Source organism: Labrus mixtus, chromosome 15 (assembly GCF_963584025.1).
Source record: "Labrus mixtus chromosome 15, fLabMix1.1, whole genome shotgun sequence".
Taxonomy (NCBI): Eukaryota; Metazoa; Chordata; class Actinopteri; order Labriformes; family Labridae; genus Labrus; species Labrus mixtus.
This window is the reverse complement of record NC_083626.1, coordinates 2,541,857-2,560,308: the sequence shown is the minus strand read 5'-3', so window position 1 is coordinate 2,560,308 and position 18,452 is coordinate 2,541,857. Positions and strand designations below refer to the sequence as shown.

The window sequence follows — 18,452 nt, the reverse complement described above, 5'->3', positions numbered from 1 at the left end:
GTGAGTTCTTAAACTCAACATGAGTAACATTAACTTGCAGCCAGTTGTCGGTCCCCAAACTGAAGTTATAGTCCCTGAACTAATTTTCTCTGTTTGTCGTTTTGTCTAATACCCTGCAGAAGCAGATGGAGCACAGATAGACACATGTTAAATTAACATTATATGTTCAACTTTGTCAAAGATCAAAAAAGTAAAAAGTCATATTTTTAGTGACATGCAATTATCAGAATCAGTTATTTAGGCAAAAATGCTGATGAAATAATGTTGCCTACTGTAGTTTTGACCCAAAGGCCTACTATGATTTAAACTGTGAGTCTTATATAAACTCACCCATGGAGTTGTCATGGGGTGTGATTTATAGCCTCAATCTGACTTCTGATGGCTTCTTATGGCTGTACGGGTTGTGCAACAGTGTTAGGGTGTTTTTATATTCCTTTTAAAAAAATATATTTTTTATCTCATTTGGTTGTGTTTTGTTGCAGATCTTGTGCTATACTGGTAATATGCAATATATATTTTTGTGGTTTTCATTAGTATGTATTCTCTGTTTAAATGTGGATTGTTGTATCATTATTGTTGCTTGCTCATGTCGTCTATGCCAGTTATTACTGAGCATGACCACTCTGAGGTGCAAACAAAAAGGTGTTCAAACACACATGCACTCCTCTTATTCTGAAACTCAAACAACATAATTACATATAATTATTATTGAATAATAAGGAAAGATCTGCAGAGAAGGTGTTAACCGATAATTAGAGAGAAGAGACTAACAGATAAGGGGAAACAGGGAGAGAGAGAAAAGTGTTCAAGTGTGGAAAACAATTCATTTAAAAATGCCAGACTGCATGTTATAACAGCAAATGTCAGAAACATCTGAAAAATTCCAAAATAGATATGATGTTAAGAGACAATGTATTCTAAAGTCTGTTTGAACCCATTATATGTATGATTGGTTCCTGAATTCTAAACTGAGTGGAGGCTGTCAGAGCTCTAGCTGTGATCTTATTGTTTTCCCTGTGCATCCCTGTTTCCCATGTGTTCCCTTCCCCTGTCTGTTTTGTGTGTGCATATGTGTGCATGTGTGTGTATGTGTGTGTGTGTGTGTGTGTGTGTGTGTGTCTGAGGGCATGGCTGGTGAAACCAGACACCTGGCAACATCACACACCTGCAACTCATCTCCTTATCTACCTCAAAACCCAGACCTCTATTTATCGCCAGATATTTCCGTCTACTTCGATGGTTGTTATAGCTACTCTAAACCATTTAGTCTAAGTCTTTTTCCCCAGTGTTTCTTCAGTGATTTTCTAACCTGACCTTTTTTCAAAGGCCCTACTGATGTGGGATTTTTGGGTCCGATAAGGACGTAGATATCAGGGAGATTAAAAATCTGATACTGATATATTTCTTAGATTTATCTGTACAGATAGATAAAGATATACATATTTATTGTGTTGATCCCTCAAATGCAGTTATCAAACACTTACACTCAACTGGAAATTAACTATGCATGTATGTGCATTACTGCTTGACACTCTGGAGGGTGATCCCGAATGTAAATGGTTTCAGAATTATCTGTCTAATAGATTGCAATGTGTGACTGTAAAATTTGACCACTCTGAATACTTACCGCTATCAAAAGGGATTCCACAAGGTTCGGTGTTGGTTCCCTTGAGGTTCACAATCTACATTAATAATATTGCATCTGTATTAACAAACTGTAAGGCCCATCTTTACGCTGACGGAATAGTTGTGTATTGTTTTGCTGAGACAGCACATTTAGCAATCAAAACCTTACAAGAAGCATTTTACAAATTACAAAATGCACTCTATGACTTAAAATGATTACTGAATGCAAACAAAACTAAATATATTATCTTTACAAGAGCCAGAAATACCAATTACTTGAATATAACAACTCTGGGAGGTCATATTATTGAAAGAGTACCTCAGTATTAAAATCTTGGTGTCTGGCTGGTTTTCACATTGATACATTAACCACAAAATTACGACAGAAAATTGGGTATTTGTACAGTTAGAAAGTGAACTTCCCTTTAGTGAGCAGAAAGCGGATAATTGATGCCATCTTCCTGTCTGTTCTGGACTACAGAGACGTCACTTATAGACATGATTCTGCCTTCATCCTAAAATCATTAAACACAGTTCCTCATTCCGCCCTCAGATTTATCACTGGTGACAAATATTCCACTCATCATTGCATCCTGTATGACAAAGATGGTTGGCCGTCACTAACAGTTAGACGTGACAGGCATTGGCTGCAATTTATTTATAAAGCAGTTACCGGTAATCCACCAGCATACATCACTTCTCTATTAATCTGGGCTGATAATCAGTATCAGACTAGATCAAGTGACTGGCTAATGTTGAGGGTCCCACAATTAAACACTAACATTGGGAAAACATCCTTTACCTATTGTGCTGCACACACCTGGAACACAGTACAAAACACGCTAAAACTCAATAGACTGGTTACCATGGGTCAATTTAAAAACCGGATCACAAATCACTGTGTTCATGAGTGTAAATGTTGTTAACTGCAAAACCTGCTCTGCCGCTTATTCTTCAGGTTTTATAATCTATGTATTTTGTCTTCGTTGTTTTTGTCATCTATTCGTTCTAATTGTACTCTCGAGGGCTTGCTGTCAATGATTTCTCGAGAATAAATAAAAGGTAAAATGAAAAGGAAAATGAATGAATAATGCTTATTGTAATCCATACAGCACACTCTGCTGGTGAAAGAGAACTGCTAGTGTAGTTCAATGATACTCAAATTAAATGCTTTTTGACTGGTAAATAAATCTAGTGATATCGGCGTAAAGCAGAGATAAAATTAGCCGATACTGATAGTCACTTGATATGCTAATATCGGCCGATATTATTGGCTAGACGATTAATCGGGCTCTAGTTTTTTCCTTGTTCCCAGATCACAGCCACAGTCTGCTCCTCATGTCAGCACTTCACCTGCAAACTATTCCACCTGTTAGAGTCTCAGTCAGTCAATGGAGATCAATCTGTGCCATATGTTCTCCAATGTTCAGTCTCCTCCACTGCCCCTCAACTAGCCAGCCAGTCAGCACATTGCTAGTTCCCACCACTGTAATAAACCACTTTGAACTCCCAATCCTGCTCGTGTGTCCATAAAATTACTTAACTGAGATCATATAATTTGGCCTGTAAGCATTAACGTGTTAACCAGTGTGTTAAACCATAATGTGTTAAACTTAATTATTTTCAATGCAATTTAATCATATGACTTTCTAACTTCATATGCAATTTAAAACTTGTGCATGTTTGATTACCCTTTTAACCATTAAATGATGACAAACTGTGATGCAGCCGAGGAAGGGAGACCTGTGCGTCTGGTTAATACAGACTGAAATGATTACATGATATAAAACCTTGTTTAACATGAGCCTCATTTCCTGCTATCATTCTGTGGATTATCAGTAAAATATAAGACTACACTGCAGACTTGTGTGTCACTATATCATTGACAAAAGCTCAGTGTCATTAACACACAGCTACCGCTTATGAAACATCTATCCCCTCACTGGCTGCATTTTAACTCTGGTGAGTGTGTCACAGGACACGGGATGCATATGTGCAGTGGTGTCTGCAATGAGCTGGATGGGCTTAGGTACTTTTGGCTGGGCAGCAGGGACCGATTCAAGTAGTGATGAGACACATTTGTAATATTGTAAATTTTCAAAGAGTAAACACCAGTAAGCTAAAATTAACAATGAAGAGTTAATAATAAATCATCACAGCCTCTACTGCAACTGATAATGATTAACCATTTAATCAACTGACAGCACTACTTATGTTGTTCTATCCATGGTTGCTCTCCTCTTACTAAGATAATTTGAAGCAAGTCTTAAAGATCTATTTAGATTATTTGATTCCATTTGTATAAATACATTTGTTACTACCGCTAATTGTCTTTAAGTGTTTGTGAAACAGCATTTAAGGGTTTAACACATCCAGCTCAAGACCAAATAGAGATCCATAAAAAGATATTGGTCGATATATCGCTATCAGAATTTATTTCCTCAATATCAGTATTGGCCAATCAGCCCCATAAATTCTTTATCGGTCGGGCCCTAAACTTAATGGCTATAAATACATCTTCATAAATATTAAACCCTTTACATCAAAAATCTTGAAAAGTTGCACTGTTCATTTATTTATTTTAAATATAAATTAATTATCCATCACACTTTTTAAGAATTCAGTTGATTACTTCCACTTTTGCCTTTATGAGATCAGTTTTAGATGGTGGGGGGCGAGAGTGATGTTTTTGTCATGTTTACAACATTAAATGTTGGATGAAAAACTATTGGAAAGTCGTTCTTGTTGAAATTTAAACACAGGTTGGTGGGCTTTTAAATGAAAGCATTTACAGTGTTTATTAAATCTCCTACTCTCCTCCTCTCAAAAAGCCCCTCCCTCTGTAAGCTCCTGCCCTACATCCCTCCACCTATCCACCAATCAGCACATCCATCTCTCTTTCCCCTTTCTCTCTGCAACCTCCACTCATTTAATGACAACTAATCCATCCAAGCCTAATCCCCCAACCTCCTCTCTCACAAACATGCACACATGACTTTTTCGCATGTGCACACTTTCTCTCTCCTCCTGCACACTCAGTCCCTCACTGTTGCCCACGTTTTCTATCTCCATACTCACTTGAGCAATGAAACTGAAAACACTCCAGCAGCTTTGTTTCATATATTAATAATGGGAGGAGTAGCCTTACTTGAAACTGAATGAGAGAGCTGTTGCGTATGAACGAGTTTAATACTGATGGACACTTTACACAGCAGCCTCTGCCATCAGTGTGTGAATGGAGTGTGAATGGGTAAGTGTGACATGTGGTGTTAGACACACTTTGAGTAGTTAAAAGACTAGAAAGGCACCATACAAGCTCAAATCCATCTACTATATTTTTGCGGGGTAATCTAGATTTGATCATCTTGGGATGGTTTGTTTTGTCTGTTCAGGATCAGGACCAAAAAATATGACATATTTGATAATACAAAACAAAGTTTTACACCACAAATGAAAAATGAAGAACACATTTAAAGTGGTCATACAATATGGGAAAACAAATTAGAGGTGATTTGATATCTCATTTGTGACCTAAATTATCTTTGTGCAGCTTTTCGCTTCCTTGCCGTGTCAAACATTCCTACTTCCTGCTTCTGTCTTTCACACAGAAACACACACACAGTACACATCGGGTAGTGAGTGATGACCGTAGACTTGGACAAGATGAATAATCCCCATCTGTTGAGGGAGCATGCTACGTTTCTGTTTCTGTCCCCCACACGCTTGCTCCAAATGCACTCCATACACAAACGTTAAAACACACACACAGAGTCACACACGATGCCCTATGAAGCTTAGAAGGTCCCTTGACAACCTCAGAGAAAAAGCCAATGAATGTACTACATGGTAAAAGTTTTTTGAGGACATGGCTACACATACCTAAGGATTAAACTACTACCAAAAAAATAGTCCTTTCACTCTTGTGGCTTTAAAGGTGTGGTCTGAGGAGAAAGGATTTTCGGTAATGAAGTCTAAATAAATAGCCAAATTTACAAGTGCTTTATTTTTGTTTTGTTTTTCAAGTTTGTTGTTGTCTCTCTTAATAAACTATAGGATTACAGCCAAATAAATACTGTGTCTACTAACGCTGTTATTTTTTATAACAGTGCCAATTTTCAAAACAGAACCAGTGCAGTGCAGCGTTTTTAGCGTCACTTGCTCTCAGTTGAAAATAGTTCAACAGTTAACAGACCGCTGCACTCCTCAATGACTACGTTTACATGCACACCATATTCCTATTAAGGTCCATATTCTGGTTAAGGCAATATTCCGAAAAAGGTGTTTACATGCTCCGCGGAGTGCTGATCTACTGGAATATTCCCGTTTACATGTTAATCAGCATATTCTGAATAAACCGTAGTAGTAGTAGTAGCGTCATGACAAGACGTCATCTAGGGGCATTCTTTTGGCACGCACTGTATTGGCATTTCCACCAAATAGTCCAAGATGCTTGCTTTTGCAATATACTGTGTAATATTCGTATCACTTCTCCATCAAAGTGTGACTGGAACACTCGCCGACGAGAACGGGAGGAAATGGTAAACTGAGCTCTACGCGTTACGCCATGGATACCAACCAGAGCCCCACGGAGACTATGGATGAAAGTTCAGCCAGGACTGATGGGAGCGAGTAGTAGTAAATTTGTCTCCTCCTCGGCCCAAAAGTGTAACGTCTTGTGCGTGTTTCTCACCATGTTGAACATGCGCAGAAGTAAACAGATCCTTGAAGTAGCACATTCAAGAGTATATTCCGACTAACGCGTTTACATGACCCAATATTCGTGTTGATACAGGCATATACCAGGGGTCTTATTCGGGTTTTTAATAATCGGAAAATGAGCTTAATCGGGTTATGACAATTGGAATAAGGTGTTTACATGACTCCTACGCAATCAGAATATTCTCATTATTCCGATTAATACAGGAATATGGTGTGCATGTAAACGTAGTCACTGTCACATTCCCCTCATTGACCAATCAAGAGGCGGCGGGGCTTCTGATATCAGTTTTGTCGACAACAATGGAGGGTACAATTTCAAGGATTCCTTGTCATTTTTCTTTCTTTCTTTATTTCTTTCTTTCTTCATATGTCTTTGAATAACAGCAACTATTAATTACAAAGAGCTTTCTTTAACAGACCCAAAGGAAGTGGAGGACAACTTTCATTACGGAGCAACAATAAGCGACGGTGCGAATCGCTCTCAAACTCTGCGCCGTAAATGGGACACACAGGCCCTAAACTTTTGCCTTTTTGTTATTTAAACTTTACAGGAACAATATATCAACTTAAGTAACACAAAGAGTTACATCTGTACCATTTTACATGTGAATTGTGTTTAAAACATTTTCTGTCTACAGGAGAAGTGATGATTACTTTTCCCCCTGTCTTCTACAAATGATCAGATTTTGCTGCTATAGGAAAGAGTAACCTTGTCATAATTATCAGCTAATGTACTGAAAAGCATAAATAACTTCCCAAGTATATACTTCTTTAAAAAGTAAATGTAGCCATCATTACATTGCCACTTGATTTGCTGAGTGCTTTAAAACACAACGTTTTATATGGCCCTCACTATTTTTTGGAGCCAAAGGTTAACTTAAACAAAAGAGTTGCTTAAGAAGAGTAAGGGGTTTGTAAATGATAAGTTGAGCCTATATGATCAAGGCTTAAGGATATTCTGGTTTATAAAATGAGAATAAGAATCAGATTCTATTAGTGGGGTTAGCTTAAAAAGACAAGAGAGATTATAGAATGAATAAACTCAATGCAGGCGAGCTGAGGTTGAATAAATCAAACTGGGCATCTTAAAAGAAACAGTCTGATCTTGACTACAGTAAGCTGTTTTCTCAGTCGATAAAAGCAAATAACAACCTATACATTCATCCATGCATGCCTGCACGCGGCCAGCAAAAACTGAACAAGTGCCAGGTATGTGAGTGCAGAAAACAATAAATGTTATAATTCTTATATGCAAATAAAATAAGAGAAGCATTTCACCAACAGAAAAAGCTCACGTACATACTTCTTGGATTTCTCAATTATTCTGTGAGTACAACTGTCTGCAAAGCGAGCTCAAATATGTCTCTTATTTACACGAGAAAATCTCAAATAGCACCAACACGACATACAAAGCAGAGACATCATGTGTGAGAGCGTTCAACCAACATGTCTATTGTCATGGATAGGTAAATAAGCTAGAGAACTTTCTTCATACCGTGCTGTAAACATGTTTATGTTGAACCAAACACGTCGAACTGTGACACCAAAAACGAGGTGCCAAACCGAACAATTACCTCTGAGAGAACCTGACCTTAGTTCACTCTGGGCACAGTGAAGGACTGCTCAAGGTTTTCGTAACAAAAGTTGGATCTGTTTTTCTGCTTTTATCCTGAATTTTTCTGTCCAGGACAGTTATCTAGTGAATGAAGTCACTTACAAAGATCTTTAGCTCTTTCTTTGGGCCCTGCTTAACTATTGTTTTTGAAGTAGAAATAAATCACTAGGCCGTATGTATGCTACTTTAACCATTTATAAACATCTGTTTATGGACAATATGTATTCTTGAGCGATCTCACCCCCTCTCTGCCTCCCTCTGCATACAGTTGTTTTGGTGCATGTTTGTTAATTAAGCAGCCATTTTTTAATGAAAATAAAATAGTTTTCTAAATCCAGACCCCCGAAGCCTCTATCACAACTCCAACCACCTCTGTATGGTATGGCAAATGTGTTATGTGCAGACTGATGAAAATGTTTAATTGATGTATTTATTATAATTTACAGTTGAGCACACACCTCTTGCCCTTTCTTGTATAGAATCTATCCTTGTGACATTTATATAAATAAGACATTTGAATAGTATATCATTTATAGCCTTGATTTGGGTCAAACTTGTGAGTGAATGATGACTACACGAGTGGATGGAAGCAGCTATAAAATGTGCTATAAAAATATCAGAAACAACAAAAACATTGTCAGAGGTATATGTGTCATTGCCCGTAAATTTACCATCTCTTAAATTTCCCCGAAAAAAATATTTAAAGCTTGTGATCCAGTCTCTTTTCCCCACAAACATCATTCAAACATGTTTGAACATACTGCTGTCATTTCAGCACCACGGACAGCTCTGTGGGTCATGAGCTGTTATACAGCCACAAGTACAGGGAGGACAGGTGTGTGTGTGGTACTGACAGGCAGGGACTCAGGAGGGGGAAGGCGTGTGTCATTGAAGCAGAGGGACAGAGAGAGCAGGAGGAGAGTGAATTGAAACAGTAGCAATCATTGAAAAGATAAAGTTAGTGAACCTTGGCACAAATGGTATCTAAAGAGTAGCTAAATGGTCAAGCTAATGGGTCATTTTATAAAGACGAATGAAAGGCTTTCTAATAGGAGGAATTTGTAACTCTTTCAAACCGACATACAGTATATGTCAGAGATAGTAGTTTAATTTAATCGTTTATTTGAATCAGGGACAGTGTACAAAAAAAACATTAGTCTCAGAAGAGAAGAGATGCTTTGTACCAGATTTAGCTAGCTAGCTAATTTCCATCTGTCCCTGGGCAACAATGGCAACAGCAAAATACAAATCAACCACACACACACACACACACACACACACACACACACACACACACACACACACACACACACACACACACACACACACACACACACACACACACACACACACACACACACACACACACACACACACACACACACACACACACACACACACACACACACACACACACACACACACACACACACACACACACACACACACACACACACACACACACACACACACACACACACACACACACACACACACACACACACACACACACACACACACACACACACAGTTAATTTTGTCTTACAACAGCTGATAATATTACCTGACTTGAAACAGTCATCTTGTGTTATTGACCTTTCAAGTCATTAAAGCTACCAGTAAATCCATTGATTCTACCCAAAATATTCTTTATGGTTATAATGTATATGAGGCACAACCATGTGTAAAATCTAAGTTAGGGAACATTTCTGAACTGATGAAAAAAACTCATATGGTCACCTCTGGGATGGAAAAAAACAGAAATAAGCTAATAAGCCACTGTTTAACTGTACACTCCCACTCGCCATGTTGTCTCCCCCCCCCCCCCCCAGTCACTTCATCCTTTGACCGGGTCTGGATTCTAGCTGTGAGGCTTTACTGAAAAGAGTAGCTCGACGCAGCAGAAAACAACAACAAATGTAATTTGAACTAGTTAATTTTTTGGACAATGAACCTAGCTCAAAAAATTTAAATTCTGTGTGGATTGAACTTTGAGCTCTTTTTAACACTGATTATACGTTATATTTAATGCTGTCGGGTGCACTTTTACATATGGTAGTACCAAAAGAAACATATTTCTGACTCTGGTTCACCATCTTTTCACCTTACTGCTGTTCTCAAAACATTCTCTATCACATAGGTATGAACCGCCGTGTGCATGTGTGTGTTTGTGTGTGTATGTGTGTGTGTTTGTTTCCTTGCGTCACAAGCGATGAAACCCAACACATCAGTTCAAACATTGCTGGGAAAGCCCTCTGACACAACGCATACACAAGCCAATCACCCCCATGCAAGGGGACTGTGTCAACCCCTGGTGTGTACTCTAGCAGGTGATAGAACAAGCAGCAAATCATTTATCCTTACCTGTACATTAAACAAGCAACAGTTGCAAGGTGACCTGACAGTGACAATGGAACATGCAAAGCCGTGAAAAAAATCCAATGCCTCATACTTTTTAAAGTGAACCACTAATAGTATTTTCAAACGGGTAGATTCACCTGAATTAAAAATAAAAAAAAACAAGCAGTTGCAGCCAATAGCTCCATTGAAACCTGCTGACTATGAGACTTTACAGAAATGCAGCAGAATTGCTTATATTTGGGAACTCACACTTTAAAAGGTGAAATTTCCTGGTCCTGAATCTCTTCAACTCAAACAAATTCAGGTACTGTTGCATTAAGTACGTCTTACATTAATGCTCTGAACCTTCTCCTTACTTGTTAAATATGTTGTTTAACTACTTAGCTCAAACGTCAAATATAAAGGCATTTCAGTCTAGTTCATCGTCTGATCTCACCACTTCCAATGCTTTTTAAATGTTTGTCTTGTTTAAAAACACAAGCTATCAGCCACTCGCTGATACACATAGACTACAAGATATAAAGTCCACTTATACTCACTCAGACAAGTTATCATGATGGGTTCATTTGATAATCCAATAGAGCTCAAAACACACCTTTCCATCTCACAAAAAAACAATTAAGACTCCTAAGCAAATCCTTAAAATCTGCTGATCTCTGCCATCACAGATTCACATTGCTGTCATTGTCACTCAAGCTCAAAAGGTATGTTGTGTTATATACAACATATAACAGAAAAACCCAATGTTACAAATACAATTTGTATACTATTAATCATTATTATCCAGGGCCACTCACCAGTTCTTGGTTGGTAGAATTGGAGTCATCCCCAGGGAAAGGAATGTAGATGGCTAAGGCCACACAGTTTGCAAATATAGACAATAGTATAAAGATATCAAATGGTCTGGAAAGAGGAAAAACTGTTAAGGAAAAAGTGTATCTGAAGTTAGGAAGATTATAGTTTAACTGGATAAAGTCACATGGCAAATTGATAATCATTAAAAGAATTAAAGGAAGGCAATTCAATGTTCCTGATAATAATGAAAGAAGGACTAAAGCCTATGTGGCAGAACCTAAAAAGTTACTTAACATTACTTTTCATATTCTACATTAATTAATTAAACACTCACTGTCACCTTTTTATGAAGCTATCTATCCATACAATAAATCCAAGTCTTTCAATCACTCAGGCCTCTGTTTGTTTGCTAAAGGATACTTCCACTCCACCAGGCTGATGCAGGCCCTGCGGATCGGGTTGTTTAATGTTAGGCAGAACAGAGCTCTGGGTGGCCTGCTGTTGGTAGAGCCTCCCTGCTTTTTGCTTTTGGCATACTGCTGCCTCTTCCTCTGCGCCAGAGAGCCCACAGGAGCTGATCCAGTGGTGCAGACTGAGGGCTGTGTTTTCATGTCGGGCTTTGCACCATCTCCCTTTGCTTGGCGAGCAGCATTAATGGCAGCATGCCAAGCAAGGACCGGACTGACACCAGAACTAGTGGCACTTGGGTCCTGAATGTCACTATCGGCCCCCAGGAGGCCATGAGAGGGGCCGACAGGCTTGCCAGTGCTGGATGGGGCCTGCAGGGGGTCCAGTGAATGGAGCTGGTGCAGTTGGGTGTTGCTTTCTGACCAGAGCTCAGAGGTTTCATTGGAGTTTGTTGTCCTTTTGTTGCTGGCATACTGTGGCCCTGAGGAGAGAAAGTGGGACAAAGATATCAATGTATATAACATTTTCAAACTGTGAGAGTGAACAAAAGATAACTTGCACAAATCCTCTTTAGTGTTGTCACATTGACATTCAGCAGTTTTAGCAATAACTTTTCAAATTACAGGTGTCGTATTCTAAAAAATATACCTTTTTTTAAGCTTTAGAGTAAGCCTATGAAATCTTAATATTACATTTTCCTATTATGTTAGATATTATCTAATCAGAAAATAAAATGTCAGTGTCTTCAGCAGGAAAAAAAACATGTTATAATAGGAGTGTGTGTGTGTGTGTGTGTGTGTGTGTGTGTGTGTGTGTGTGTGTGTGTGTGTGTGTGTGTGTGTGTGTGTGTGTGTGTGTGTGTGTGTGTGTGTGTGTGTGTCCCACATAAAAGTTATTCCATGTAAAACTTTAAAACTGGATTAAAATGTAGCTAAACGGTCCACTAGGATAAGAGAAGATGAAATTGAACTTGAATTGATTGGCTTAAATGTAGAAATAATCTGTGTGGAAGAATGAGATGATGAATTAGAGAAAAAGAAGGAAAAGTAGGGATGAGAGACAGTGGATAGAGAGAGAGAGAGAGAGAGAGAGAGAGTCATTAAAATCAATAGGAACCATGGATAAAAAAGACAGTGCCCTTGAAAGAGTCACTGTGGTTCACTGCATCTCCACAGCAGAATCAAATCAACGACAACTGTAACAAAGCCAACCAAAATGTCCTGCCCTCTTTAAAAAAAAAAAACACACACACACACACTGAGTTGATTAAAATCAAAGTCACAGACGATTTTACCAAACACGAAGCCTCATTTCATAGACTGAGGAAGAAAAATATTTAAGACGACTAATGGAAAGGAATTTGAATTGTTGTTGTGTTTGTTTGTTTTTTCAATTTATGACGGGGGTTTTTTATGTCAATAAAACTAAAGTTTGGTTTAACATAACCGGCTTCTTGCCAGTCCAATCAAATTGATTAGATACGACAAAGAAAGGTTGATATCAGCAAAAATTCAAAGTTTGATCTGAATGAGCCGACACTCCTCGTTCCAGATTGTAACAGGTGCAACAGGTAATAAAGGGATTCAGATGAAAGTTGATGGATCGTCTCTCACTTCATTCCGGGGATGGTACGACTCTAAAGCACAAACTGTATGGATTTAAAATGACCATTTAAATAAGTTTGCCTACCAATCGCCAATAGCCATGCCATTTTACAGACAACTCGATTCCCAATGGAATTGACGACTGCTTTCATTAGCCTACTGTCATTGTTATTTTAAAATTATACTCATTCTGTGGTCTGAAATAAAGTGAAGCATGTCGATTTATAACACATCACAGAGTTTAGAGACATCCAGAGAATAAACCAAACGGACGCTCTCGCCCCCTCTCTCTCCCTCTCTCTCTCTCTCTCTCTCTCTTTCAGCGCTGTAACTCTGCTCCTTTGGTTCACTCACGCTTTTTCATTTACCTTCAGACTGAACATCTGCTTCTTGCATCCTCGAGTCCACATCGAAAAGATCCGTTTTAAACCCAACTCATCGTTGGAAAAACGATTCCAAGGCGTCGACGCGCGAGCCTGAGCCGAGTTTTTAACCTGAATTATAAAATGTTTGCCAAACGTAAATCCTGACAGGCGCGCCACACATTTTCGACACATCCGGGTGCCTGCCTGCAGATTCACCACGGATCTGAGAGGAGGAGAGATGATCGCAGCAGTAAATCTACTCTAGTGTGTTGTTCTCTCTGAAGCTGGGGTCAAAATAAGCAGTGGCCGGACTCTGAGCAGTCACAGCCTTCGATAGGCTACAATTTGATCACATTCAAAGTGGAAATGCACCTGTTGACGCCCACTCAAAGTCAAAGTGGCTACGCCTATTCAAAATGTCAACTTTCAAATATGTCCCAGCAGGATTAAAACATTTTTACGAATGAACAACGATTTATCCTAATTGAAGAACAAATAATAAAAAATGTAAAATTAAAAAGATAGGCCACTAGTAAAAAAAAACAAAAAAAAAACAGCAACAGATAGGCTATATTGAAAGATATTTCAAGGCAACATCTACGGTATTTTTTTCCTTTAATGAATGCTGAAATGCATTACGCTATAAAAAATACTGTTGAATGCTAAATAAATCTTTAGATCACTGAAAATTCGCGATCACTGTATGTAAGTATGACTTTCTCCTGTAAGGATAATTCTGGATTGGAAGACAAACACCATGACTCCATCCTATCCATCCAGATAAGCCCCAAGAGTATTCCAGGTACTCGGACTTACCCCTCAGGGGTCTTCCCCTTATAATGAACGGCATTCTGTCACCTGGCTCTTCTCTGAGGCCTCATTGCGCCGACTTCTGCCCTCACTCCGGGGAGATTCGAGTTGATATAAAATGTAGGAGCTGCGCTGGAAGGTTACCAGTGATTGGATTACCTGTGCCTCTTATGGAGGATAACAGTTTCACAGTGGCGCGTAGCCTAATCCTCCGATTATAATCCTTGCTCCAATGTTCCCTGTGAGGAGGGGTGGGGCAGAGGCAGGCAGCTATACAGCTCAAGTAGACCAAATAACATCAACATCAAATATCAAATATGCTGTTTAATAATATTATTTTGTAAACAACCAAAGTAGCCTATACTGCATGAAGGACACACTTAAATGGGGGCTGGTCCAGGGGTAGCCAGGGGTAGAAAGCAAAATCCTTATTTGACGATCAAGTACTTATGTGAAAAAATCCACTATCTGGACTGTTGTGATGGCTGCTAGTGGTTTTCTTTGCATTTCAATGTAGAACTTTTCCTTTTGTGAGTACTGCCAATGGATAGGCCTATATTAGAAAAAAATAAATTTAACCCTAATAGAATTACAGGTGCACAAATTTGGTCCATGGAAAACAGTTTGAAGATGAAATGCTACAGGAGAAGTGATAGTGGGGGCCGCAACATTGAAACCGTAACTTTTTTTTAAGCTCTAAACGGTGAGACCCATTTTTTTCATTTGAATAAAGTTGTGTATTTAATTCAGAAAATATAGCATAGAATTGTTTCACTTCTACAACTTTCAAATTTCACTACCAAATCTACATAGTGCACCTTTAAGCTTAGACATGTTGACACTCTGTTGTGTTACATTTCAAAGTTAGTAGATTTTGTATGCAGGATACTTAATGTTATGAGTTGACGTGTATTATTATTGCAGATAGAAAGGGTAAATAATGCCCCTCATCCATGTGTGTCAACATAAAACTTCATGCCACCCCTGCATAAATCAGTGACCTGGTTTGGCCGCCATAGACAAGAAAGTCTAGCCCTGCCACTACTTTGACATCACTCTACCATTTATATGTTTGTCATTAACAGTGTCATTGGCTATATTTGCATAATCGATGTCCTGAACCTGTATTAATGGCACTGCCTCACTACAGGTTCAAAAGTGGAATGGAAAAAAATGCCTGTAGCTAACACTACTATTACCATTTACCTTTATCTGCCAATCTTCTGTGACTTATTGGCTTTGGTATGGAAGGTAGAAAGGAAGGTAAGTTATTTGATCTGAACAAAACTAAATAATTAATACAACTATTACAGGCGTGCCACAGACATATATACAGCCTTTAGCCGTCTTAAAGCACTTGATTCATTGATTAGTGCTGGAGAGATTTTCAACAGATTCCAAAAAAAAAACTTTCAAACTAACTTGCCTAACTCTTGCTGCAACTACATGTATTTCAATCTTGTTTCTTCACTTCAAATGAAAAAGATGAGGATCTAAACTGAAGTTCAGCAGCTTTGGATGATCCCCTGTAACAATAGGGGGGATCTCCTTGTGAGGTTTGCACTGAGAGGAATCCCTCAAGAGATCAATTACTATCAAGGTAGGTCAAGGTAGACTTTGATGTTGGTGGGCTTGGCTAACGGGAGCGCTGGGTGGTGAGTGCTGTCAGGTGTCATGACAACCACGACTTCAGTTTATTTGTGTAAACAAGTTGCCTGCCAGAAGTCAGGGTGGGTCTTGTCCAATCAATGACTCGGAAGGATTATGGCAGACAGATGGCGGGCTAACTCGACAGGGCAGGGTATTTGACAGCATTGCATGCTGGTTTCAAGCATGACAGCAGCCGGTGAAATGAGGTGAAGCAGGTCGCAAACTCCGTGACCAAAGCAAGGCATTGTAGGTTAACAGACCAAGGTTTAGACTAGAGGCTCACAGGTTGCAGGCTATCCGGTTCAGAAGTAGACTAAATCCCAGCAGCCAAGTGCAAATTGAAGGCTAGAAACCTGGGGCTAAAGCTAGGGCTGGCAACAAGGAACCTTGGACTTAGATAGGTGAAGAGGAGAAAGTGATTATTTTACTTTACCATGTTTGACTTTATTAGATAGAGAAACGTGTCTAAAGAGGGGACAACAGGCAGATGTAATCAAACCTGAGGCTGCTGTTGTAAGGACTAACCATTGGGCACACGCACGCAGTTAAAATGATATTTATCAAAATGATCTCAGTTTGTAGATGTTGATGTTAAATCCTCTCTGCACACCAAAGGTAATCATGGAGTTTCACAAGGTTCTGTGCTTGGACCAGTTATTTTCACCTTATATATGATTCCTATCATGGGGAAAAACTGCATACATTTTCATTTTTTAAGCAGATGATACTTATTTATACTTATTAATGAATCAGGATGAAAGCAGTCAGTTATATAAGAATCATGCCTGAAGGACATTAAGATGAACGGATATTTTTTGCTACTTAACTCAGACAAGACTGAAGGTAATTTTGCTTTGCCCAAAACACCTCAGAGAGACATTTTCTTATGTTATAACTCTCCTATGGCATCAGCTTGGCATCCAGCATCACTGGTAGGAATCTGGTAATTCTCTTTGATCAGTATATGTATACCAATACATCTTAAAGACTAAGCCCTTTGTCATACCAGCCTGCAGTCCCTCTATACAACCACAGATCAGTATCCAGCCGGTACAACCAAACTCATGCAAAGTCTGCATGGAACCTAGTGTCGATTTGCAGTACAACACCAGGAAGATCAAACATCAGGTTTGAGAGCAAGGCTTCACAGCTCCTGGTAGAGGCTGTTGTGATATCACACATTGACTACTGCAACTCCCTACTGGGCGGTCTTCCTGCATGCACAAACAAACCTCAATTAATCAATCCATTAAAAAATGATGTAAGGATGTAAAGAATTAAAGATTGGTTATAAGGAAAATCAATTCAAGTAAGGGTAGGAAAGTATTTATCTGACAGTTTTGTCGAAAATGGTACACCTCAAGTTATCATTGTGAGCCCTCTGTTATTTGCTTTGTTGATTAATTCAAATGCAAGAAGCTGTTAAACAGAAGGATGATCTTTTAAGTGGGGGCTGAAATTACCAGAACACAAGAAAAATAAAATATTCTTTACAAGGAACATTTTGGCAGTAATTTGTCATTCAATTTATATAATAATAAATAATTTGAGAGGGTGAAAAAATGTAACATATCTAAGTGTATGGTTTGATGAAAGACACACATGGACTGTATGTACAGTATTCATAATATATAATAAAGGATTGAATGTTATTAAATGCCTAGTGGGAAGTCCTTGGGGATATATAGAGAGAGCAGCTGGGCTAATTGAAAAAGGACACAGTGCCACCCATTCAACACATAATGCACATACCGTTTTGGAAAAAGGAGAAGACGGAGATGAAAAAAAAAACATTGTTTGGATGGACGATTGAGAAGAAAGCAGAAGAACTAGAAATGTGGGACCATTAAAAGCAATTATAAGTTCAGAAAATCCACTATTTAAGCAGAAAATATATTTCAATAGAAATCACCACACAATGTACAGAATCCAAATGATGAATATTTGTATATATACCAGCACATGTTGGGATGCAAGGGATGCAATAACAGTACCATACAGACAGTACAACAGGTGTGAAGATCACAATCCAAAAGAAGATAACGGGAAGGTGCCAAAGCAGAGGGATGAGGAACGAACAGGAAGCTGGTTGTATAGAATACACAATCACAGTTTTAAATAAGATATTTTTCAAAATAGGGAACATCCAGGAAGCATTGGAATATGTTATAATTCCCGGTCAAAACTATGATGCTAAAAGAATTGAACTGATACAGAGACCGAAAGGAATTTATGGGGCCTTAAATTATTCAGCCTAAATTAAAAAATATATTTAAGTGTTACAGATGTGTTTTTTTCTCACTATCTTAGAAAGATGGATTTGATTAAAAAAAAATATATATATATATACTTTTAAGTGTATTCATTCATTTTTCTTTAGTAAATAAAAGTAGTGAATTCATAGCTCCCGATTCACACTCCGTACCAGTTGGGGGCGGTAATGGCCAAGTGTTGTTAGCCAGCCGTCATAGAAGATCAAGAAGAAGAAGAAGAAAAAGG

At 38.6% G+C, this 18,452-nt stretch overlaps 1 protein-coding gene across 1 annotated transcript in view; it reads right to left on the bottom strand.

Annotated features, from left to right (window-relative positions):
- Positions 1-13,752, bottom strand: part of cacna1db (calcium channel, voltage-dependent, L type, alpha 1D subunit, b) — a 76,990-nt gene extending 63,238 nt beyond the window's left edge. Inside the window, exons 1-3 of the mRNA XM_061057488.1 lie at positions 13,497-13,752; positions 11,537-12,005; positions 11,119-11,224 (exon numbers count right to left, since the gene is read on the bottom strand). Of these exons, the coding sequence (XP_060913471.1) occupies positions 11,119-11,224; positions 11,537-12,005; positions 13,497-13,524 (603 nt within the window). The 5' untranslated portion in view covers positions 13,525-13,752. The remainder of the gene's footprint in view (positions 1-11,118; positions 11,225-11,536; positions 12,006-13,496) is intronic.
- Between the last annotated feature and the right edge of the window lie 4,700 nt (positions 13,753-18,452).